General features: G+C 37.9%; 1 protein-coding gene across 1 annotated transcript in view; it reads right to left on the bottom strand.

Moving 5' to 3' along the window:
- The window catches only part of LOC124545845 (protein sax-3-like), a 95278-nt gene that overhangs the window by 9177 nt on the left and 58932 nt on the right, over positions 1-27169 (bottom strand). Inside the window, exons 18-21 of the mRNA XM_047124803.1 lie at positions 23349-23544; positions 16461-16601; positions 11825-12015; positions 2960-3149 (exon numbers count right to left, since the gene is read on the bottom strand). Coding sequence (XP_046980759.1) covers positions 2960-3149; positions 11825-12015; positions 16461-16601; positions 23349-23544 — 718 coding nt within the window. The remainder of the gene's footprint in view (positions 1-2959; positions 3150-11824; positions 12016-16460; positions 16602-23348; positions 23545-27169) is intronic.

The raw sequence follows: 27169 nt of genomic DNA, 5'->3' as shown, positions 1-27169 counted from the left end.
AAGTCAGGTGGTTTTAAAATGTTGTGTGCCCAATGATTGCATGAGTGTAATTTATTACATTATAAGTATTCTCTGGGTTGAAGAGGATTTCTGTTTTCACATATCTGAAATACCAAGTTGCATGTTTTCCAAATAAAAGGCTAAAATAGTTTTTAGATTTAATAACAGCACAAAATAGTTGTAGTGGATGAGGTCTCCAGGTTGATGCTAATGCAATGTTCACTTCGCTTGATATAGCAGAGACATACAGAAATATTCCTATAAATGAAACAATTACAGCAATAAAAAATAATTTGCTGATGCACAAGACACTTCCTCCAGTAGCAATCATAGAAATTATTGAATTACTGGAAATTGTTTTCAAATACAACTGCTGTACTATTCATAACAAAATCTACCTTCAAAAAGATGTATTAGCTGTGGGCTTTCCCACAGGAGGTATACTGGCAGATATTTTTATTAATTGTTTGGAAAACAAATTATTCAAAGAAAACATAAACATTATGTTGATGATGTCCTCATCTTATATGTGGCTCACAACAAGAAATGTCCTATCTGCAAATATCTGTAGCAAAATAAATAATAAAACTATCTTGTAAGTCAAACACAGCTATTAATTTTTTAGATCTTTCAATTACTATGAAGCAATGTACACATGTTTTTGGAATTCATCATATACCTACATCTTCTAACATCATAATTCCTGTTGCATCATGCCATCCTGCTCAACATAAAAAGACATTCTTCTGTTCTGCAATAAATAGGCTCCTTAAACTACCACTAAATTCTAATGAGATAGAAAAGCCTGCTTAGTTGGGTGGTAATGTGCTTGCTTCCTTTGCAAGCGGGCCCGGGTTTGATTTTCGGCTGGTTGGGGATTTTCTCCACTCATAGACTGGGTGTTCTGTTATCATCGTTTCATCCTCATCACCAGCACACAAGTTGCCCAATATGGCATTGAATGAAATAAGACTTGTACTTGGCGGCCAAACTTACCCGAATGGGTCCTCCCGGGCAACGATGCCATACACTCATTTAATTTCATTTCAAGTAGAAAAGAAACTACATTAATTATGAAATATAGCCCATACTAAAAATTATCACAGTGTGATCATTGATCAAATATATAACTTCTTGAAACCTAAAAGGAATCAACTGGCACAGTAGAGTTGCTACATAAAAAAGAATTAGTGTTACTTTCTTTCTATGGTGAGGTCTCATAGAGGCTTAGTAACCTTTTTTTTTAAAAAAAAAACACATAATGTACACATCATGTACAAATCACAATCACCTCTGTTATATTTTTTAATACACAACATTAACAAAACACATGTCTTATACCAAAATAATAGCATATAAAAAATATATTACTCTATTGTAAGGCTAGTCACATCAGACAAATTGGAAGGAATTTAAAATGTAATTCATAGATACACAAAATTAAAAAGAAAAAAAAACCATGGGAAATAAATCCCACCTTCACAGCTCACCTAATACAAGAGAATCACATGGTGCACAGTACTGAAAACCACCTTGTAATCCTTTGTACAATGAAGAAGGAATACTTTGTGAACATACCAGTACATGAAGAATTAGAAATCTATCCCCATCTAAAAATAATTCAAGGAAAAGATGCTCAGTGAGCAATGTAAATATAAAAACACCAATTTCTTCAACTTCTGCCACCCCATTACTGATAACTTCATTTACAGTTAGTCCACAAATTTGTTGCTGTATCTACGTGTTTGTAAACATGCTCTGTAAGGAGTCCATGACGAGTCCAAGCTATGCTAACAACCTCTGCAGTTTCCTGGTGTTCAATTTTTGTATGTTAGAGGATATAATTCAACACAAGTCTGGGATGTCCAATCCACTGCAACTATTTTATGCATTTATTAAATCTGCAAACTATTTTTTGCCTTTCATTTGTAAAAGATTCAACTTAAAATTTTTGAAATCCTCTTAAACCAAAAGAATGCTAATAATATAATGATAATATAATGTAAATGGATGGATAAAAAATCTACTCACCAAGCAGTGGCTGGGGAACACAAACACAAAAGGGTTTAACTTTTTCAAGCTTTCAGAGACAGCGGCTACTTCTTCTGGCAGAAGAGTTGAATGGAAGGAAGAGGGGTGAAGGAAAGGGACTGGAGAGGTTTAGGGAAACAGGTACAGTTCAGAAAAGTCACCCAGAACCCCAGGTCGGGGGGGACTTACTGGACGGGAGGTATACTCATGCTGTCATTGGGTACGTAACATTTTAACCCAGCAGACTTGCACTTCTTTCAATTGGTCATTGCTGTACAGCACAATATAAATTTTATACCCTTATCTGTACTTGTATTAGAAATATACAAGCCTCGATTTTTCATCTTCTATTATTAAGTACAAAGTTTATGTAATTATCATAATTATGGCAGTTTTCAGAACCACTTGAAAATGGCATAATAAGAAGGCAAAAATCTGCAGTGGACTCAATAAAGTTTTCCAAAGCAACAAACAGTTGCTGAATCAGTACATGGAAAAACTAAATAAAGAAATTTGTGGCTGGAAAATGTTCTGAGGTTATGGCAGCTGTAAATAGGTATTTTGCAGAAATTCTAGAATAACACATTGAAGATGGGATCCGCTCATTGGGGAAATATTGGATGGAATGCATTTTTGACCTAAAACTATAGTTTTTCACTCCCTGGCAAAGAAATTTTCATTTTGCTCCCATGGATGTAACACAAGTATAAGTAGTAAAGCTCTCCTTCTCTATCTTCTTTCTACAACATTTTCTCATTATATTTATTTTTGATGCTTGTTAAACTGAGTATCAAGACAGTGGTGCATTTTATTAAAGTATATAAAAAATAAACTTGCAGTTATAACTTTAAAAATTTCTTGCCTTGAATTGCTGACATTCAGTGCCAATGTTGTAAGATGATTTCTGCCACTAACATGTTTCAATCACCTGTTCGTGAATGGTGCTGAGGCTTGTGGTGTGGCGTCGACCTCAGATGTGGTGGGCGAGCACAGCTGTAGCTGGAGTCTGTGCTATAACACGGAGAGACAGGCCTTCGACAAGGAGCTTGACGAGAGCCACCCAACAGGTGGTGTGGTCTGTGCCGCCAGCCAGTAGTATTCGATGACTGACATTGACCCTGCAAATTAAGAAAAAGACTATTCAACTGTCGTATATGATACTGGCTTGAGTCACATTTTGTTTTCTGCTCCTTGCTTGCTCCACGTAGTGTTTCTTCTGGTGCTGTAGCCATAAAATATAATCAATGGGTGGTTCAATAATGATTTTAAAAAAAACTATATCATGTCATTCACTGTATGAAGACTTGATTTTTCTTGACAGACTGTTGAGTCGTGGAACTTTTTTTGACAGATTAGGGCTGTAATTAAATATGAAACTCAGTTTTTAAGAGTTGAGGCTTTGAAACCATCTCTGAGATGCAGTTGTACAGGTCAGCTTGTAATAGGATTACCAACTCAAAATTATTGAAAGCAGGACAGTGTTTCACAAATAGCAGTAAATATAGAAAAAAAGGCTGACAATTTATTTTAGAAGCAATAAAATGTTTACATTTTACATTTTGGAGTAATAAACATGTTCTAATCTCAATATTAGCAGGTAGGTCTAAGAACACTTTGAAAACCTGCTATTGTGTTAAACAATGGTATTTGTTTGTTCCAGATACAATGCAGTTACCGTGATGCACTTTGCAGTAGTTACCAATGCCAATGGTGTTTCCTGTCAAAGCATATTTTTCAATAGAATGTGCTGCTGAGAGAAGAGTTGAATTGTTATCTTGAAGGATATGGCTATAAAATTCCTCACAAGATATAACCTTGAAACTGTACTTGAACATTAAAATTCCTTTGACAGTGTTCATCAACAAATGATTCCTTTCTTTTGTCCATTGAGGAGGCATGAGAAATGCACAGGTTCAGTACATGCACTGCATCTAGGACTCACAAGGAAAACTTGACAAATTTCTGAAAACATTTTGACCCTTTTTTATCAAAGACCAGCAATGTTGATCTAGTATACAGTTTTCTCCAGCATTGTATATCTGGCACAATTCTTAATGTTGCAGAACTAAACAGTTTTGAATCACTTATTTTCAAACCTTTGGTTTGTAAGTACTGAAGACATGGAAGAATGTCCTCAAAGCAAAGGTCCTTTAATCTTTAAGACGTTTAAAGAACTTCAGTGCTTCCATTGGCTTCACCCGATTGCTAGGTATTTAGTGCAAGTTCATTGAAACAAGGTACATTTTTCATGTACCCCTGGCTTCTGAAAAGGACTTCAAAGCTTGTCTGACTTTGAGAAGAATGAACATTTTTTTATTCAGTTTTCTTAAATTTCAAACAAAAGTTTATTCACAATTTTGTTTCCATGTCTTTATTGGATCACCAGGTTACAAAAAGAAAATTTTACTTGAAAATTTTGGTAATGTTTATAGCTCATGCTCTTTTCCCATCAAACTATAATCTACAATTTGATTTCACCTTGACTGCCTGAATAACACAATTTTGTTTCCATGTCTTTATTGGATCACCAGGTTACAAAAAGAAAATTTTACTTGAAAATTTTGGTAATGTTTATAGCTCATGCTCTTTTCCCATCAAACTATAATCTACAATTTGATTTCACCTTGACTGCCTGAATAAACATAGTGAATTGAGAGTACTTTGCATCATTAGCTGAGTCTGAACATCTGAAGCCATTTCCACCTGTTTCCACCTACCACTACACATAGTCTCTTTGAGCCACTGTGCAGTTCCTTACGGATAGTACTTTGTGCCAGTATTAGTGATTTTCTCTTCTATTCCTTTTGTGTATGCACTGGATAATGACTGTCTGTGTGTACCTCTACATGCTGGCCACGATCCATGTGCATGATAAACAGTGAACTGTCATACAGTCTGTTCCAGAATAAAAGTCAAGTGCTGGCACACTGGACAGGAATGTTAGAGCAGAGAGGGCTGTGAAGAAGATGTCAGCCAATAGTATGCTGACTGACCCATCTCTAAGACAACAGCAAGACAGCAGCGGCATCTACATGAAGAGGACACAAGCGTCACACCACCTGGCTGCAGCCCAGTTCACCAACTTTGACAGTGGGGTCAAGATTAGGCACTTGTATAGCAGCTGCTTAGGAACTGTGTTATTTCACTTATATTAGAAATTGTATACACTGAAGAGATTTTCTTATTTTGTCTGTTGTCCTTTGGTTGTGACACATCATTGTAAAGTCTCAAAGTTAAATATTGTCATTTATCTTACTGTAATAAAAATTCATTAATACAATTTGCTTCAGTTCTTGTCTAGCAATCCGAGAAAGCAGGTTTGATAGGCACCCCATATTCGACAAACAGGCAGGACAAAACCCTGCTAAAGATGGTGTAGCAGCTACTGGCCAATGCTGCATGTCCAACAGAACAACAAACTACACCTACAGTTGTTCCAAGTGCTATACCACCTTTTCACCAGTTTCATGAACAAGAAGTGGAATGGCTCGAGTGGTTGCAACAGTTTAAGCCTACATAATTCCTCACAATGAACTAGGTACTGTGAAACTCCCTCATTTATTGTCCATGGTAGGAAGTGTAATTTTTCAACTCATCCAGAAACTATTTCCTAACACCACTCCTAGTGAACTTTCCTATGATCTTGTTGTAGTAGATTCACTAACTAACTATTATGACCAACAAGTGAATGTGGTAGCAGCTAGGTATCAATTCTTCAATTGCAAGAGAAGGTCAGAACAAACTTATCATGAGTGGATAACAGATTTGCAGGGTATGATGAGGAAATGCAAATTCAAATGTGTTTGTGGTGCTTTATATTCAGATGTTATGTTGTGTGATGCAATCATGTACAGTGTCACTGATGTCAGAGTTAGATAACAGGTTTTGAAGCAGTCTGATCCATCATTTCAATATGTTGTGCAAATACTAGATCAGTACGGTTCAGGTGCCATGTCAGCCAATAACTTTGTGCAGCCACAAATTTGTCAGGTTGAGTCACCCCTTGCTCACGAAATTGGAAATTTGTGGTAAGGGCTATGGGACCAAACTGCTAAGGCCATCAGTCGCTAGGCTTACACACTAATTAATCTAACTTAAGCTAATTTATGCTAAGGACCCCCCCCCCCCCCCACACACACACACACACACACACACACACGCCCTAGGGAGGACTCGAACCTCCGACGGGGTGAGCCGCGTGAATCATGACAAGACACCTCAGACTGAGCGGCTACCTCGTGCGGCTCCTTTGCTCACAATTAGCCCATTAGGCAGCAGCAGCAGCTTGCATGTGCCATACCGCTTTAACACTTCTCTGTGCCACATAAGCACTTCTCTAAACATGCGAATGGAATTAAGTCATGCCCACAGTGCTATTCATGGCACAAAAGCCAAGACTGCCCATCAAGACAAACACAGTGTTATGCTTGTGGCAAGAAAGGATATGTACAATCCATATGATTGCAATGGAGCAAACATAAGAATTCTGCCCACTCACAAATCTAGTCACAAGGCCCAAGTGATCAATGCCTTGTATTCAAAGCCTCGTGCAGGCATTAGCAAAACTAGGAAGTGAACAGTTTCTTCAGTGCTCTGCCAGTCCAACAAGCTTTTTGTTCATTTGCATATTAATGGAAAACAGGTGCCTCTCTTACAGTGCTAAATCGTAACACATATGAACTATTAGGCTCCCCACACCTGTCTAAAACTAGCATGCACCTTATGGCTTATATCAGACAAGACATTCCCGTTCTTGGAAAATGTACTTTGCCTGGCCTGCTATGTGTCACTCGCATACATGAACTGTAACTTTCACTATGCTACAATCACATTGTGAGAACATATTTGGCCTTGATTCATTTGATTTGTTTGGCTTTCAAATTCAGGACAATGAGTTGTCAGTGTCTGCATTCAATGCTAAAGACAGTGTAGTTAGCTTGCTGAAAGAATTACCTGAACTCTTTTCTGAAGGTTTAGGCAAGGCTAATAATTTTGTTGCACATTACTATGAAAGGCAATGCTCAGTTGAGATTTTGCTGGGCCAGAACTGTTCCCATTGCATTATGGGACAAAGTCACTACTGAACATAAAGAATTGCAATATAGCAGAGCTATTGTGCCCATACAAGCTAGTCAGTTGGCAAGTCCAATGGTTTTGCTCCCCAAAACTTCACTTCAAATTCACCTCTATGTTGACTTTAGGTCTATAGTCAACCCTTAAACTGTGATTGATACGTATCCATTGCCACGCCCAGAGGATCTCATGGACAGATTAGGCACTGGTTGCTACTTTTCAAAAATCGTCAAATACCTCTTGATGAAGAATCTCAAAGAGTGTGTGTAGTTAACTCTCATTTAGGCTTGTTTAAATATTTGTGCTTGCCTTTTGGCAGTGCTTCCACACCCGCCATTTTCCAACAGTATTTAGAATAGCTGACTGCTTAAGTACCAAACTGATATTGTCACAGCAGGTCATACACCTGAAGAACACATTGCAAATCTGTGTGCTTTGTTTCATGTGTTATCTGGTGCAGGCCTAAAGTGTGATTTTTGTTTTAAACAGGAGTTACAGAATCTTAGTCATGTCGTAAACAGCCAAGGCGTACATCCTCTTTAGTCACGTTTGTTACCCATACGTGACCTGCCAGTTTCTCACAATGTCACAAAATTGCAGTCAGTTTTAGGAAAAATGAACTATTATATCTGGTTCATACCAAACACTGTACAAATCACCATTCCATTGCAATGCTTGTGTCATAAGAATGTCCTCTTTGTTTGGACAGAGAAGTACCAAGAAGCTTTTCAAAAACTTAAAGATGCGTTGCTCAGTGTTCGATGATTGGTTCACTTTGATCCAGTTGTGCTGCAAGTTGGCGCTTCCTCTTATGGAATCGGTGCAGTGCTTTTGCACAGAACTGGTGATAAAGACAGGCCTATTACTTTCACATCAAAAGTGAGGTCCAAAGCTCAGTGTACCTATTCACAAATAGAGAGAGAGGCATTGGCTATTGTGTATGGTGTCACCAAATTCCACAATTATTTAACAGCAGAAAATTCTACTTAGTAATGGATCACAAGCCACTGCAGTCCTTGTTTCATCTGGCGAAGATGGTTCCTGTATGAACTTCCAAAAATTGCAAAGCTGGGCTTTGTTGTTGTCTCAATATCAGTATGAGACTGTGTATCATCTGACATCTGAACATGATAATGTGAATGCACTTTTACATCTTCTGATTGGCCCTGATACCGACTTTGACACTTTTGCTGCATCTTGTTGTCACATCAATGCTCAGGATTCTGAATTGCTTCAATCCTTTCATCTGGACTGTAGGAAAATTGCACAGGCCATGGTAGCTGATTCAAATTTGAGCATTTTGCTGAAATATGTTTACATATCTTGACCTTGCTCATTGCATAGCATAAAGAACTCTGTTGTGTGCTGATACTTTGCACATCAGCATAGCCTCACTTTACTGCAAGGTGTGATTCTTGTTCAAAATGACAGTGGACAGTCATGTGTGTTGATCTCAAAGCTTTGCAAAATGAAGTGTTGCAGTTACTTCACCAGGGCGCTCGGGGATTGTTTGTACGAAACAGTTAGCAAGTCGGCACTGTACTTAGCAGGGTATGGACACCCAAATAGAACAGATGATGTCACAGTGTCACACAAGTGTGGAAAATCAGGCTGCTCCACCACAAAAATTCTCTGTTTGGCCTCAGTCACAATTGCCATGGCAATGTGTGCACATAGACTTTGCAGGACCTTTATGGAGCACTCGTTGATTGATTGTGGTAGACTCATACAGCAAGTTTCCTTTTGCTGTGCCAATGAAATTGACATCATGTAGCACAATTCAAGTGTTGTCCTATATTTTTTGTGTTGAAGGTTTACCTTAAGTCATAGTGTCGGACAACAGCCCTCAGTTCACGTCAAATGAATTTGAAACATTCTGTGAAAGCAATTGGGATACAGCATCTGACTAGTGCACCATTCCATCCACAGTCAAACGGTTAAGCGGAATGTTTTGTGAGGGCTTTCAAGCACCAGATGGCCCAATTTTGCAATGCAGACACCAGGGATCAAGCATTGCAACTTTTTCTCACATCATATTGTTCACATCTAAGATATGGACCATTGCGGGCAGAATTGCTTCACAGCCACTGCCATCAGACACTGCTCCGCCCTCCTCAGCATCCGGAACTGAAGGAAGGCCACAAGTATCACTTCACACCATATGATATCGTGTTTTTCAGGATTTTTTGCAGCAGCAGAAGATAGGCTTTGCAGCAGCAGAAGATAGGCGCAAGGTGAGATCCTTCATTGCCTTGGCACTTGCATGTCCCTCATTTCAGGCCCAGACAGACTGCAGTGCTGACATCACAATCAAATTTGCTGCTGTCATGTGAATGGCGATCCTTCTGTGTCTCTCTCCCCACATTCACAGATCCTGAGGACAGTGAGGCCACAACAGCTGCCAGAGGGTGTCATCACGACACTGTGGGACGACCTCATGGAGACAGAGTCTTTGCCTACTCTTGTCCTACTGACGGAGCTAGACCCACTCACTCTGCAGCAGCCATCACCTTCTACATCTGGTTATAGGCCTCAGGAGGTGGACACATACCCTTCTGGCCGTTTTCCAGGTGATGTTTCCGCTAGTGCGAAAGCCGGATGGTGAGGTACGATCGGAAGCCTGATGACCCCTGCAGCCAAAGCTTCAATTCCAGTGCCACATCCTGTCTCCCCTCCCATTGTTGAGCTCCTTATACGATGACAGTCTGTTGCATTGGGGGGGGGGGGATGTTACAGCATAAAAGTCATGCACCGGTATGTTGGATAGAAACGTTAGAGCAGAGAGGGATGTGAAGACCTCAGCCAATAGTATGCTGACCAACCCCTCTCTAGGACAACGAGACAGCAGCGGCATCTACACGATGAGGACATAAGTGCTGTGCTGCCTGGCCATGGCCCAATTTGCTGACTTCAACAGCAGGTTCAAGATTAGGCACTTGTGTAGCAGCAACAAAGGAACTGTACTATTTCACGTGTATTAAGAATTGTATATACTGAAGAGATTTTCTTATTCTGTCTGTCACCCATTGCCTGCGGCACATTATTGTAAATTCTCCAAGTGTGTTGTCATTTATCTTTCTGTAATAAAAATTCATTAATACAATTGCTTGAATTGTTGTCTAGTGATCCAAGAAAGCAGATTTCCTAGGCACCCCATATTCGATAAGTAGGTGGGACACAACACAGTCTTTCTCAATTAACTGTTCTCTAAATTTACCCAACATAGTTTTGCAGGAATAATGTCAATTTTCTCTCAAAGATTCTCATTTAAGTTCTTTGTTATGCTGACCAGTTACACTCCTATAAATATGTGTCTCTGAAGTAATTTGATCTCTCTCTCTCTCTCTCTCTCGCTCTCTCTCTCTCTCTCTATCCATCTACTCTATCTATCTATCTCTCTCTCTCTCTCTCTCTCTCTCTCTCTCTCTCTCTCTCTCTAATAATTAGAAATGGAGCTTTGAGAGATGAACTGAAGAGGGTAGTGAAGAAAAATTAGACAAAAATACAAAGTTCAGCATAAATTCTTGAGTAACACAATTTGATTAATGAAAGGATAAAGTAAAATGTAGCAAATGAAAGAAGTCAAAGTGGAATACAGGCACCTAAACAATAACATTGACTGGAACTGCAAAGTGGAAAACCAGGAGAGGCAGAGGAAAAAATGCAGAGCAGTAGACGACACTTACAGGAAATTAAAGAAGCTCATGGATAATGGGGACGCAACGATATAAACAAAGAGTTTAGATAGCTAAGGGAATATTTAGAGGGGCTACATAAAGGATAGGAACTTTATGGCAGTACTATGGAAAACGAAGAGGAAATGGGTGACGATGTGCTTATATGTGTGCATATCATTAAACCATCAGTTTGATAACTCATGATTGCAAAACACTATCACAATTTAATTACACATGTAGACAGAGATGATACTGTTTGTATACTTGTCAGATTTCACATTCCACAATGCTGGAAGCTATATACAAACCTGAAAGGAGTAAGTGACATATTGTAGAGGATTGGTAAGTAGTTCTGTTACGTATTTCTGCAATAAATAATTCAAGCTTCTAAAAGAAACAAATAAATAGCTGCAGTGTCATTTGCCTGGACTTCAACATTTTTGTTGAATGTTTATACAGCTGATTAGTAATAAGTATTAAACATATAATCAAACTACTGTCCCAACTGTGATTTGAACACATGATACCTTTCATCTGTCTTTCTTGATGTACTCATATCCATATGGCATCACTGTATCAGTTGTTTGCATGTCCCCAAATTGCAAAGTCTCAGCAGGAATTGCTGTGTATTGTACAATCTCACCCTTACCCTGTACAATATATTGTGCAATATTATGGAGTAAGTGTCAATATCTTTACAGCTATGCAGCCTTATCTAATATACTGAGGAAACCAATGCTACTCTCTGAAGATTGGATGGGTGGATAACTAACGAAGAGGTACTAAACTGAATTGGGGAAAAAGAACTTTATGATACAACTTGACTAAAAGAAGAGAACTGTTTTTTTTTTTTTTTTTTTTTTGGGAGGGGGGGGGGGGGGGTTGGGGGTGGCAAGGCTTGAACATAGTAAGCACATCCGTATGGATGTAGGGTGCAGTAGTTATCTAGAGATGAAAATAATTGCACAAGATAGACTACCATGGAGGGATGCATCAAACCAGTCTTCAGACTGATGGCTACTAAAAAATAAACAGCACCTTACCTGCAGAGGCCCTTGTTCACCATGGTCAACAGCACCATCATAGGGGCAGTTGGAATCACTGCATGAGCAACATGTATCACTGCTGCAGCTCCCCCGGTCTTCATCCCAGCTGCCGGCTGTCGTAGAACCGTGCCACCTCTCACAGTCACTGTAGTCAGAGTCTGCACAGGCTGGCTGGCCACTGGGAATGCCTGCACAAAGAAAGATTACATTACTGCGTAACAGAAACATTTTTCTGTGTTAAGACTTCAAGAATCCATTGTGTGTCTACTACATGCGTGTCAGAATTTGCAGCCTTAGCTTTAAAATTATAAGTTGCATCACATCTTATGCTAAACTGTGCTTCTTATTTTGTGGGTAGATGGCTCTGATTTTAGAAATTATAGTAATTTTTCCTGAAATTGTGTAAGTACTTTCCAGTCAGATAGTCACTGTCTTTTCTAATACAGATGTCAGCTGTGTTTGTTGTTATATAGCCTGGTCCTTCCTGTGTGCACAATTTTTTTCTTTTTTTCTTGATCCTCTGCCCTGTATTGCACAGGGTTGGCATAGTTAGTTTAAGTTGTGGCCAGATGCCCTTACTGTCGCCTCCCTGTACAGGATGGGATATGTGTACCCCAACTGTCTGTGTGTAGTATTATTCATGTGAAAGCAAGCAGAAGTTCTAAATGTTCTTCCTGTGTGCACATTTACTTGCAATATTCCCAGATTTCACATGACAGTGGAGAAACATTCCATGATAGAATTTATAGATAATGTTTATTAACTTGTTTCTGAAGGTTGAGGTTCCACAACAGTCAACAGCTTTCTGCTTATTTCACTGGAGTTTAACTATTTGGCCAAAAATAAAATGCTATTTCATGACAGAAATGAATGTTTTCTGTTTGAATGAATGAGTATTGTCTGTATGGAGTTTGGAAAATTAAGAGAGAGGTATTGAGAGAGTGTAGCTTTGAACCAGGTAATGAGGTTTTGTTGGATCGCATAGTTTGTAAGAACATTTTCCTTAACCCTTTCACTACCACTGGGACATATGTTTCCAATGATAGTTTATCAGAGAACAAATGGAAATCTGCTGCATGTTATTGCTAAGTATCACTGTCTGACTACCAAAAGGGAGTCCACTAATTGTTTGCAGAATTCTTATAATTACCAAGTGCACCTGTAGGTTGTGCTATCTTCAAGATTCATTGTTAACCCTCTGTTCACTAAATGTCTTACTCCTTATTATTCAGTATCATAAATGTCTCATATTTTATTTCATTAATTACAGTATTTTTATCATTTGAATTAATGCAAATTACCATATTTACTTGAATATAAAAAGGTCCCCTTTTTTAAAGACTGCTTGAGAGAATTTTATTCCTAACATGTTCTGACTCATCAAAATTACAAACAGTTTTAATAATATAAAGCTTTTGTCCAAAAAGGTTAACATTATACCCATTCTCAACTTATCCCACTTATTGATTACCTACAGTTTGATAATACAAGGATAAATAAAATAAAACAAAAAGAAATGGTTTACATTAATTCTTATTTTCACATTCCTCTTGCGTACTTTGCCAATTATCTATGGTATCACTATTTTTCATCATTAATGTCATCACTGGTATCATTGTTTGGGATGATATTTTCATCTGACCAATTTGTATTCCTAAATATGAGCAGCAATCAAAAATTATTATCTTGGTTGTCACAAATATTGGTTCTTTTTTTTTTCAGAATGTGTCATGATATCTGAGGTTGGGGTTACAGTGGAACCTGAGTACATAGCTATTTCTTCTGAATAAGTAGTGAATTTAACATCTATACTGATGTGATAATGTGACAATATTCCTTCATCTCTTGCTTCCAAACATGTCTTCTGCCTCGTGCTCTCTCATTGGCTGTGTAGAACGAGCAGCTGACACACCATACCTGATGGCAAGCTTTGACATCATTGCTGCATGAAACATGCTTCTATTTAGACGTTTGCTGTCTCCTGCAGATATGTATACTGTTGCTGAAAAAGTCATTTCAGTTCCTACTGCAAATGGAATGGCAGTGAGCACAGAAACAGATTTAGTTGCTATCTCTTTTTTGTCACTACTATGAAAATACTTAGGTTTTGCTTTTGCTAATGTGTAATACATTTAGGTAAAATTGATGTTACATCTTGTTCAGTGGAGTTAATTAACAACTATTACTTTTGTGAAAGATTTTTCCAATCAATCCAGACTAACAATTAACAATAATTCATTCTTCAAAAAATAAGAAAAGTGTCTATGTAGTGTCATGGAGCTCATGCTATTAACATCTTTAGCTTGTGTGACAGGAACAACATCAGACAGTCTATATTCCACAGCTGATGAATCCCAGTTGGTCACAGCACATATTTGCCTCACATGAAATAAAAAACAACAACAACAAGGATCAAGTCCTTGTGAAAGAATTAAGTAAGCTAAATAATAGTCTATTAAAACAAATAGTAATCAAATTAGACATTGGCTGTGATAGAACCAGCAGCAGGAATATGAACACTAGTGTCAGCAATTTTGTGATGCTATATAACCTTTCTTTATTCTTCAAAATAAATCTGCGTATAACCTCAGTTTCCAAAGATTCATCTGTAAATGTAAGATGACACTTATACTAATCTATTACACTACATAAAAATGTTGAAACCAGCAGCAATAGTTTATTTAGTTTATTCTGTGAATGTAAAATGACCCTTTATTTTTCAAATGATAGATCTGGGAAAAATCCTAGTCTTATAATAATATAAATGTGGTATTTAATTTTTACCTAAGTCATTTACTCATGAGGCACTGACATGGGGACATAGAACAAAAATCTTATGCACCTAGTGTCAAAATGCTTTGTGCAAAGATTGTTTAACACTGTATCACAGATAAGAGGATCGATATGACTGTCACAGGAGACACTCAAATTGTAGTCATAAATATGGTCCAAGTACTTTGCTGAAAATATATATCACAAATGAAAGTACAAGATGATCATTTATTTCATTATCACTGAGATATATAGATCTCACAACAAAATTACAGTGGAACACAGATGTCCCATCCACCCGCTGCAGCAGGGATGGAGGTTATGTTTTTTTTTTTTTCTAAAAAAAAAAAAAAAAAAGTGTATCCTGAGTCTTAAAACAGCTCAAGAGAGCTGGTTTCTGAAATATCTGATTATCAGTTTTTTATTCCTATTATTTCCTGTAGTAAACTTAGAAATCAACAAAGTTTGAAAATTTCTGACTCCTTGGGTTTCAAGATACAAAGAATCAAAATATTACATTAAATAGCCAATAGAAGAAAACTTAGTCCATCTACCATTTACTGCTCAAAAAGTGATAAGTGGTTGAACACTACAAAAAAATCACCAACATTCTTCTATCAGTGTTAATTTTTTTTAAACTCTGCTCAAACATCATGTCACAATCAAGGATCATACCACTATTTGGGCATTGTGAACAGTCAGTGCTAAACAGTGAAAACCGATTTTGGAGAACTCTGTTTTCATGTTAATTTCTCAAGAGATACAGGCAGATAAAGGTGTAATGTGTAGACACAGTCAACAGGTCAGCTGCTCTCTATTTTTATTGTAAACTATGAATGAATTGCTAAGTTTTAAGTTTGTTGTGGCTCCTCCTGTTCTTAATCTTTTAAAGCAAATAGAGCATTGTATTTCACTGATACTGCACTTTGTAAAATACTTCCAGATTAGGGATGGTGCCATTCTGTAAAATGACTAATGTCTGATGATGAAAGTGTGAAAATGATGGGGCAAGTCTTGCATACTGCATGTATCATCTAGTAGACCACACCACATGGTAACAGGTACATTATTATTCTCAGCAATGCTATACCAATTCTTATGCCAAGTGTTTGTTGCTCGTTTCTGTCGGCATTATTATCAAAACAACACTGATTGCTTTTTGCATTTTCTACAATAACATAATATTTCAAAGCAATGGAAATTTTAGGAATAAAAAGTATTCATTTTTAGAAAATGTTAATTTAAAAGCCAAATAATTTAGCACTTCTGCTGTAGCCAATTGATATTTCAGTTTTTTACAAAGTATTAGTAAAAAAATAAAAAATCCATGTTTTGACATGGAAGAAACAAATATCGAAAAATACCATTCATTCAGAATTATAATACCAGTATTGGTTTTAACTGGGCAGTTTATCTCATCCCTACACTTCAATGAAAAACAAAACAGCAGGAAATATTTTTTTTATGGTTACTTCTAACTAGGATGTTAATTAAAGTAACCATATGTTAATGTTTTACATTACCGTCTGGCATAAAGCTCTGTCCATCACATAGAGGAGTTTATTTGTCAAGAAGTTTCACTACTGTCAACATTACACAGCACAGTGAACACCACACAATGGTCACAGGTTAGTCAATGTTTCACTCAGCTTTCTGTGATCTGATTAAAGGAATCCAGCTCCTAAACTGAAAATCTAAACTAATGGTGCTTCTTCTGTATAGAGCACATCAACTACTATAGATGATTCAGGATTTTTCTGAAATCCAAAAGCATTTTTGTGTTCACATGGACAGTTGCCAAGACTGCTTTGAGGCAACCTGTTGACATTCTAGTGCAATGGAAAAAAATTGTTTTGTGTACCTAAATCTTTCATCATCTGCTGGGCAATGTTCTGGTGGCACAATCGTGATGACAGGTGCTCTGAAGCTAAGCTTGGTAAGGATGACTGAACACCTCTGTCGATCGCATTATATCCTCCACTTCCATGCTGTGACCCTGTTGCTAAAGCAGACAAAAGGTAATATCAAAATATACATTGGTATACACTGTTTGTTCATACTGCTAAACAGGTTATTTTAAAATGAATTGTAACTAAACACTGAATTTATGGTATTTGGATTATAGCCAGAGCAATATGTTTCAGTGTAGAATACCTTGTTATTACTTTTTATGTCATAGTGTTATGAAGTTACATGTGCATTTTGAAATGAAAAAATATGTTCAACTATTGACTGAAAGTTAATGTTGTGGAGAAATAAATATTACATAATTTATAGGACTTTAGATACCCCTTGAATATTCCTATGTACTTCTTTACAGTTCATTCACACAAAGAATTTTATCCCCTTCCTATATTCTGTTGTTCATTCCAAAAATGTGTGCTTTATTTTCTTTGACAGAAATAACACAACAGTGCAGTGAAACGTTTGAACCATGCCCATTAAAAACTGATTAGCACATGTAAAAGTCTAATAGTACAATAAAGTAGTATCTTAAGTTAAGATCATCAACATAAAAGCTATTTTGAGTGAGTGATTAGCACATGTAAAAGTCTAATAGTACAATAAAGTAGTATCTTAAGTTAAGATCATCAACATAAAAGCTATTTTGAGTGAAACATACTATGATAAGTGGTTGTATTATATGTTGATAAGCTGAAAGATTTAACATTTCTGACTGATAAGCTTATGGAGGATTTGGTGAAATAACTTTTGAATTTTATGAAATAACTTTTGAATTTTATTACCCTAACATAGAACTTACTAGCACTAAATGTTGTGCATTATCCAGTGGATGGCATGACAATGCAGTAACTCTTATGAAAAGTTAGCTTGTCTTGTTTTGCTGATGCTTTTCTCATATTTAAGAGCACTATACAACAATCTGTCCTTTAAAGAAGAGATCTATAACGATTTCTTTTTCTTTTTTTTCATCTGTTCTATGCTGATTTGACATAGTCAGCGATGGCTTCCTCTTCTGTGCAAATCACTTCATCTCAGGAAATCATAAGAACCCAGTTTTTACTACCGGTATCATTTTTTTGTATATTTTCCAGTCTGACTTCTTCAAAACTTTTTACCCTCTAGGGGACCTTCTAGAGCCATGGAAGTTATTCCCTAATGTCTCAACATACATAAGCAAAGGCTTCTGTGGCTGTTGTCACTATGAATTAAATTCTTCATGGTATGTGACCACACTGTTAATAAGTAAAAACAATTTGGCCAGCATTGCAAATGGCCTTCCTCAGAGTGTTCAGTTGTATTTCACTGTCAGTCTTAACACGTGCTATCACCCTGTTGCTCCCTCCAGTTAGTTTTTTACACACATGTTCCTTTCATCACCAATTCTGTGCAGAACCTCTTCATTTCTTATTTTACAAGACCACTTAATTTCCAGCATTCTTCTGTAAAACTATGTCTCACATGCTTTGATTCTTTCCTTTTTCAATTTTCCCACAATCTATGATTCACTTCCATCCAATTCTGTACTCCATTAGAAACTTCTTTCTCCAGCTAAGGCCTATGTTTGATACTAGTAGACTTACTTTGGCAAAGAATGTGTCACTAATATCCTTTCTGCTGTCCCTTAATATTTTCATGTTTCTTTGGTTTAACTCTCCATCTGTATTCTCTGTGCTGTAAATGGTTCATCCCATTCAGCAGGACCTGTCATTCTTCATAACTTCAGAGTTGACAGCAGTGTGATTGATATCTTTTTACTCTGAATTTTAATCCTACTTCTAAATTTTTCTTTTACTTCCTTTATTGTTTCTTCAATACAGAGGCCAAAAAATAGAGGAGAGAGTCTGCATTCGTGCCTTACATTCATTTTAAACTGAGCACTTCTATTGTGGTCTCCCCTTCTAATTATTCCCTCATGTGTCTTATACATTACGTATACCAGAATGAAAAATACTCCTATCATAGCACAAAAAGGTGACTATATCCTGGGCAGAGTTAGGGGTATAAAAGAAGGGAACTAGCTTTTCAACTCATCTGGCAGCTTCAAAGCCTTTTAAATCAAAACATCTTGACATATTCATTCTTTTTTACTTGTTACTACACTCCTGGAAATTGAAATAAGAACACCGTGAATTCATTGTCCCAGGAAGGGGAAACTTTATTGACACATTCCTGGGGTCAGATACATCACATGATCACACTGACAGAACCACAGGCACATAGACGCAGGCAACAGAAGCATGCACAATGTCGGCACTAGTACAGTGTATATCCACCTTTCGCAGCAATGCAGGCTGCTATTCTCCCATGGAGACGATCGTAGAGATGCTGGATGTAGTCCTGTGGAACGGCTTGCCATGCCATTTCCACCTGGTGCCTCAGTTGGACCAGCGTTCGTGCTGGACGTGCACACCGCGTGAGACGACGCTTCATCCAGTCCCAAATATGCTCAATGGGGGACAGATCCGGAGATCTTGCTGGCCAGGGTAGTTGACTTACACCTTCTAGAGCACGTTGGGTGGCACGGGATACATGCGGACGTGCATTGTCCTGTTGGAACAGCAAGTTCCCTTGCCGGTCTAGGAATGGTAGAACGATGGGTTCGATGACGGTTTGGATGTACCGTGCCCTATTCAGTGTCCCCTCGACGATCACCAGTGGTGTACGGCCAGTGTAGGAGATCGCTCCCCACACCATGATGCCGGGTGTTGGCCCTGTGTGCCTCGGTCGTATGCAGTCCTGATTGTGGCGCTCACCTGCATGGTGCCAAACACGCATACGACCATCATTGGCACCAAGGCAGAAGCGACTCTCATCGCTGAAGACGACACGTCTCCATTCGTCCCTCCATTCACGCCTGTCGCGACACCACTGGAGGCGGGCTGCACGATGTTGGGGCGTGAGCGGAAGACGGCCTAACGGTGTGCGGGACCGTAGCCCAGCTTCATGGAGACGGTTGCGAATGGTCCTCGCCGATACCCCAGGAGCAACAGTGTCCCTAATTTGCTGGGAAGTGGCGGTGCGGTCCCCTACGGCACTGCGTAGGATCCTACGGTCTTGGCGTGCATCCGTGCGTCGCTGCGGTCCGTTCCCAGGTCGACGGGCACGTGCACCTTCCGCCGACCACTGGCGACAACATCGATGTACTGTGGAGACCTCACGCCCCACGTGTTGAGCAATTCGGCGGTACGTCCACCCGGCCTCCCGCATGCCCACAATACGCCCTCGCTCAAAGTCCGTCAACTGCACATACGGTTCACGTCCACGCTGTCGCGGCATGCTACCAGTGTTAAAGACTGCGATGGAGCTCCGTATGCCACGGCAAACTGGCTGACACTGACGGCGGCGGTGCACAAATGCTGCGCAGCTAGCGCCATTCGACGGCCAACACCGCGGTTCCTGGTGTGTCCGCTGGGCCGTGCGTGTGATCATTGCTTGTACAGCCCTCTCGCAGTGTCCGGAGCAAGTATGGTGGGTCTGACACACCGGTGTCAATGTGTTCTTTTTTCCATTTCCAGGAGTGTATTTGTACACAGGTAAAGTAACATAATGCGTCATGTAGTCCCTTCTTTTTCATCCCTAATTCTGCCTAGGACATATTCACCTTTTTTGTGCTATATCAGAGTATTTTTCACTCTGATTCCCAACCTTTACTGTATTATAATTTTGACATTAGATGGGCATAACTTAGCCTACCAATATAGATTTCTCTTGACTCAGACTGATGACCATTGCTGTTAAGTCCCATAGTGCTCAGAACCATTTGAACCATTTGTTGACTCAGGTAACGACTGATCTGATACAGGTCTTTTTATTGTCTTTCAAACCATGTTGCTTATACTGTGGCAGTAGATCAAGTTTTCACAAAACAATGGGATGACCATCAATTGCATGTATTTGTCTACCTTATACAGAATTTGAATCAATTTGTACAAGTTTGAAACATAAAGCGGTGCACATAAAAAAAGGAAGTGGTTTTTGCATGTAGAATCTGAATGAAGCTAGGTTTTTGAACGTAGGTTTTCAATTTTATTGTAAGAATTGATTTTTTATTTATTTGATTCATGTTAGACCATTTCCATATGTTCAGATCATGTAAGAACAAATTTTACATTCTTCATTAAGTTTGACATTAAACCATTGTGTCTCGATAATGGATAAGATTATTGGATTAAAAAAAAAAAAAAAAAAAAAAAAAATTACTTTATCCATTTATCTACCTTCATGCAGAGTTTGAAATGATTCATACAAGTTTAAAGTATAGAAGTGGCACACTTAAAACCTCTCAGAAAATCATGTTACTTGCACATTTTTGCAAGTAAAATAGTGCAGATACATACGGTGCCATTAGCTGATAAATACTTTCAGCCAAGTTAAAGTCTTTTGCAAAAGGAGATAATCAATTCACACAATTTGCCTGGCTCCCACTTTGATTCATTGTTCAAACCCTCCTTAATATACTTAAACATAGCTACAATAAGACAGATGTTTGAATCATTGCAAGTCTTCTAAAACTCTGTCATTCTCATTTTATATTGGATCCCATATCTCCTGTAAACTGGAGTCCTCTTCTTCTTCTGCCACATTAGCGGGTAAGTCATCCCCCTCACTCTCTCCTGTGCTTTTAAAAATGAAATTCCTTTTGCTTTCTTAATATTGACCTCTTTTCTTTGCAATTTCCTGAAAGTTGTTTTGACTTCTCTATATCCTGAATATATCCTTACAACAATGATTACCTTTTCAATTTCTGTACAGTTTTTCTGCACACTTATTTTGCATTAAGTTCCTTGCAAATCCTTTTGGTTCCATACCTAAGCAACTTATTTTGCCGCATTCCTTTCCCTTTTTGAATGTTTTCCTTCTTTATGTTTTGTTACCCACAGTTTCCTTGCAATTACCTTTCTTGTAACTATATTTGTCTGTCTAGCTTCTGAGATTCTTAAGGGATGTACTCCTCATCTGGCCTTCTCATGTGATTTTTGAATAGTGTATTTGCTACTGCTAGCTGAAATTTCCATCAGAACTCAATTAGTCTTTTTCCTCTCTCAGTCCTAATACTGAGCCCATATTCTTGATCCAAACTGCCTTCTGTTCCTTCCTCTGCTACAGCACTCCAATCCCTCATAATTATTAGATTTTCATTTCCCTTTCCTTACTGACTTACCTATTCTACTCTATCATATACTCTGAGTACCTTGTAATCTTCTGCTTGCGATGCTGGAGTGTGTACTTAAACTACAGTATATAGCATTGGTTTGGTTTCAGTTCTGGTAAGTCTAATCCTATCACTGAGCTGTTCACAGTAATTCAGTCATTTTCCCACCTTCCTAATCATAATGAATCCTAATCTCATTATACCATTTTCTGCCACTGTTGATTTTACACTGTACTGACCAGCTCATATAGCTTTATTTTTCTGTTACACCTCATGGACCCCTGCTAAATCTAGCTTTAGCCTTTGCATTAGGATTTTCTAATTTCCCCACCAAATCCCACACTCTGATCAAAGAATGTTATGTTTTCTTTGCTTCATTAATCTTTTTCTTGCTTGGCAGTCCACTCCTGGAGATCAAAATCCCCTGATCCAGAATATTTTGCCAAAGCAAATACTATTATGACACTGTTTCAGTTACAGACCACATATTTAGGACACAATTTTCAATTACAGATCACACATACTCGGGATACATATTTTGTGCCTTTAATACTTGCTTTCCAAAGCCTTCTGTGCCCTCACAGCACTGAACATTTCTGATTCTTCCACCCTTTAGGCACTGTTTGACACCTGAAGCACAAATAGTTGCCCTGGATGTCTGTCCACTCCTCTGCCCTATTTTGACAGAGACACTGGCAGAATAATGACGGCTCCTTATACTGGCAGTCTTTGCCACCATTGCTCTTGGTTTTCATTCAGAATCTAAATGGTGGCTGGAATTGGACCAGGGACACAGGGCACTTGCATCAGTAGTCAAAGATGCTACTCTATGTCACTGTTACTATGATTTCCTACAGAGCTGACACTGCATTATGATTCTTCTTCTTCTGAGGTTATCTCATTTGATCTTATTAAAAACTTTGTTGGCTGTTGCTATTTACAATGCACAATTACTGACTGGGCTAAGAATACATTTTGTTCCATCTTCCTACGTAAGTAGAAGTGAATGGTTAGGATTTCAGTAAATAGTATAGCAAAAGGCTGTGAAGTTATTTGATGTGTCTGACACTTCAAGACAACTCTATATATATCAATTGTGTAGGTTTGGAATACTAATTTTTACAATCTACTAAGAGTCACATATGTGAAATCTTCATTTAAAAGAGTTCCAGGAAAGAGAGTGAAAACCATGATGGAGGATGTAATTTAGCTCTTCACATCTAAGTCTTCAAATCTGAGGTGTTAACAGATGATAATAATAAGGCCTTAGAAACACACCAGTCTTCTCCATCTGATTCTGGCTGCTCACACCTTACAACTTTAAAACCTGATATATCATTGGTCAAGTTTTTCACTTTTCTATATGTTTCCACAGAAGCTGACAATATCTGCGTTTATACTTTTAAATTTTAGTCTAAATTTCAGTCCCTGTCTATGTATGTCTCATATAGTAAATGTAAGGTTTCATATTTTGATTAACACATATTTTTATTCATTGGATGATATTTAAAGTAATCAATGTTTACTTTTAGTTTTTTATATTAATATTTTATTTAGTCATTATATAGTATGGGCACATACATAATGAGTACACATGTTCATCAAGTTAACTTTGAAATGAAATATATGTACCTGAGTTGTTCTGTTGATTGTAATAAGTGCTAGGATTTTCTCCATAAAGAAGAGAGCCACTTTCATATATATTTTCCTCCTGCGGATTGTCACTATATGGGCTTTTACTAGCAGGCTTGTGTTGGAAAGATTGATCACTGTGGTTGCTGCTGCTTCTCCCTTGGTTGCAGTTAAATCCTTGAGGAAAATTTGGTACCTAAGAAATTAACAAATTTATTTTTGTATTATAAATATTTGCAAAATGAAATTTCAAAGAAGCAGAGTAGGACTTTACAGAATGAAGAGAAAAGGAATGAGATGGTGAGAAGTAGTGGAAGGGAAGCCCATGCAAGAGACCAGAGAAATACTAAGATGGTATGAGAATGTTAAAAGAGTGTGAGGTGACAGGATATCAAAATAGGCCCTGCAAATGATAATTGGTGTGGATGGGGGGTTAAGAGACCTAGAGCAAGAACAGGAGACAAATGGATTGTTGGATGTGATGGGACAGGGTGGAGCATGGATAGGAAAAGATGGAGAGACTTATGTTCTAAAAAGACCCAGCCAAGTGTAGGAAATTGTAAAAGAAGAAGAAGAAGAAGAAGAAGATGATGATGAATGTCTGCATAATGAGAATACAGTTAGTAAGAATGTCAGTAGAATGAATACTTGAAGACCACTTCCACTATGAGCAAAATAAAAAAAATAAAAATATTAGATGAAACAAATTACATATCCTGATATTAGAGTGAACATTTAAACGTTGGTATTAGAGACAAAAGGAACAGTTTCAAATGCCATCATATACAGGGCGACTATAATTAATGTTCCAGTTTCAAAAATGATGTTAAAAATAACCACTGCTCAGAATGACATCATATTTGAATGGAATATTATTAAAGAAGGGAGAAATATTATGGGAAACAAATTAATGAAAGTTTTACCACTAGCTGGTGCTGTAAGTGTCAGGAAATGCAAAATGAAAGACTTGAGGTATGCAGCTGTGCCTCAGTTTGCACCTGAGACATTTCACATGATTGTCTCAATGCAGGATCACACGCTTCTGATAAAGCTCTTTTACAAGAACACTGACAGTGTGCCAGTAGCTCTGCAGAAGTTCCAGGCACTCAAGGTGTTGGTCAGATGTCTACCAAAGACCAAGAACAAATGACCGCAAAATTCAAAAAGACAGATTCCTTTGACATGAAACATGACAAGGGAGCAAACCACTTGATCTGATGTCATTAGAAGATGTGGTCACAGCACTGCAGGAGGGATCAGGCAGGTGGTGTGCAAACATGCAGTGCAAGGGGACCTAGCTGAACTTTGGACATTCAAAAAATCCTACAAAACATCCTGAATTGCTATCCACACAAAGTTACTCATGTTCAAGAATTGTTTCATGCTGACCTGCCAATAAGATAAACATTTGTTCTATAATTTGTTGCTCGCATGGAAGTAAACAATGAATGCCCTTGGAACATCCTGTAGACAGACAAAGACGATTTCCATCTCCAAACACGTTAATACACAGAATCGTAGAATATGAGAATGGAAAATCTGCTCGCACATCAACTAGTGCCACTTCATTCTGCAAAGGTAACTGTGTTGTGTGAGTTGACAGCACTGTTTATCGTAAGGCCACATTTTTTCGAGGAAGTGTGTCCTGCAAGTCCTTTTATATGTACCATCACTAGTAAATGCTTTGAGAGTCTTTTGCACACCAATGACATTCCAGCCCTTTAATAGGGTGGATCTGTGGGTAGGCTCATTTTTATGGAAGACGGCATTCCTCCACACATTACATAGCCACTGAAGCAACAGCTGTAGAGGCATTCTGGAAATACTAATGTTATCAGCTGTCACAGTCTGGCAGTCCAGATCACCTAAGACTCCTGGGTGTTTGGTTATATGAAAGATGCTGTGTTCAGTGTTCTGATTATAAATGTAGCTCAACTGAAAGCACACATTGTGCAATGCATTCTGGACATGTCCCCTGAGACACTCAGCTTTATTGTGAGACATGCTGTTTCTCATTTTCAGCTTGTGGTAGAAAATGGTGGACAGTATACTGAACATCTTGTGCCAGTCTCCCAACAATTAAAAACCAATTTCGTTTTGCTTTTTATGCAGATTTGGCCTCAGGGCAGTTCAGTTAAAAACCAGTTTTTCCCATCCTGTGTGATACAAACTTGCCCTGGTGCATAGGCTCACCCAAAAAACAGTGTACAATTGTTGAAAACAAACCTGTGCAGTCATGCACATTGCACAGTATGGCTGGTTTAACATGCAGTTCAGACCATAGTTATCATAGTGTGATTCATTTGTCATTTATAGCTGAACCCATTTAGTTTATGACACTTACAGTGCCATCTAGTGGGGATATCTTTGTTAACCCATTTTTTTTTTTTTTTTTTGTTCCATAACATTTTCCCTTTTTTGCCAATATTCTGTTCAAATTTGATGCCATTCTGAGCATCAGTTCTTTTTTTTTACAATGTTTTGAAACTGGAGCTTTAATTATAATCACCCTGCATATGGTGCAAATACAGTGGAGTCACATGGTTTGTTTTTGTACTGCATGAAAGATAAATAACTATTAGAAAAGATGTACAATTTTTATAAGTTTTTAAACATTTGGTAATTATTTTTACACAATCGCAAGACAAAAGTGCTTCAAAATGTTCTCAGTACCTTCAAATTGCGTAGTGTAGAAAAGTTGTTCATAACGTTCAGTGTGCACTTTTAAATAGTTGAAACATGATACATCCATGATCTAATAGTAGAGCTTAATTTTGTGAAGATATGAGGACTATTTAATAGTAAGGTGCAATACAAACACGTAATTCTACTTATGTATGAATACTTCTCAATATAATTCTGATGTCTGCCTGACTTTTATCATAATGGTACAACAGTGTTTGCACCCCATACTCGTACAATTCTCTTTACTGTATGGAAAGGTATATTTTAACAGCCATTTCCACTTCTTCAGCAGTATGCTAGCTCTAGAGAAATAACTTCATAAAAATGTGGAAGATCATGATGTAAGACAATATTTTTCTGTTTTAATGAGAGCTGTGTTTAGGCCATAGTGTATGGTTATACATCACTATAAGACAATGAAATCTTGCAAAATAAGATTCATTAACTATACCCTGAAGTCTACTAACAAAATGTTACAGTTATGTATTGAGAGATTTTTCTGTCTAGCATAAACTTACAGGTGATAATGGGTATAACCATGCCGCTGATTGCTGTTTTGTCTCAGGAATCAAATAAGAAGATCAAATGTCACATCTTATAGCTATGTATGTCTTCTAATTCCTTGTTGTTACATGTCAAGATGACAAAATGACTAGCAACATGGAGCTTTTCACAATCTCAGAAAGTAACTTTGAAACTGATGTCAGATAATTGTTTCTCAAAGAGTTTCAGTCCTCCACTGAAGAGTCCAGTAAATGAAGTCATCCTATAATTTTTTGTTGCAGGAGCCAACACATCATTGATTACTGAAGGTTAGACTGAATATTGTTTATCCTCAAAATCTTGAAAGATCTCACCTGTCTATCTCACTGGATGATTACTGGTCCCTACTCTCATATTTATTGCTGTCAAAAGCCAAATTACAGTTATATTTCTCTCATCCTGTTGGCTGTTCAGCCTTTCAGCATTCCAATTGGACCACAGAAGAAATACGCTACCACTGTGGCCACATGTTGTGTGGGCTGTGTTGTGAGAGGTGCTCAGAAGTTGCATGTGCAGCTTGTATGAACAAAGTTTAAAAAGAAATGAGAGCTAGGCATGACTATAAATGTATTCTTCCAGTTCACTTCTGTTCA

This window comes from Schistocerca americana, chromosome 8, assembly GCF_021461395.2.
Source record: "Schistocerca americana isolate TAMUIC-IGC-003095 chromosome 8, iqSchAmer2.1, whole genome shotgun sequence".
In the NCBI taxonomy this organism is placed as follows: domain Eukaryota; kingdom Metazoa; phylum Arthropoda; class Insecta; order Orthoptera; family Acrididae; genus Schistocerca; species Schistocerca americana.
The sequence above is the reverse complement of the archived record's forward strand: the minus strand, read 5'-3'. Positions and strand labels throughout refer to the sequence as shown.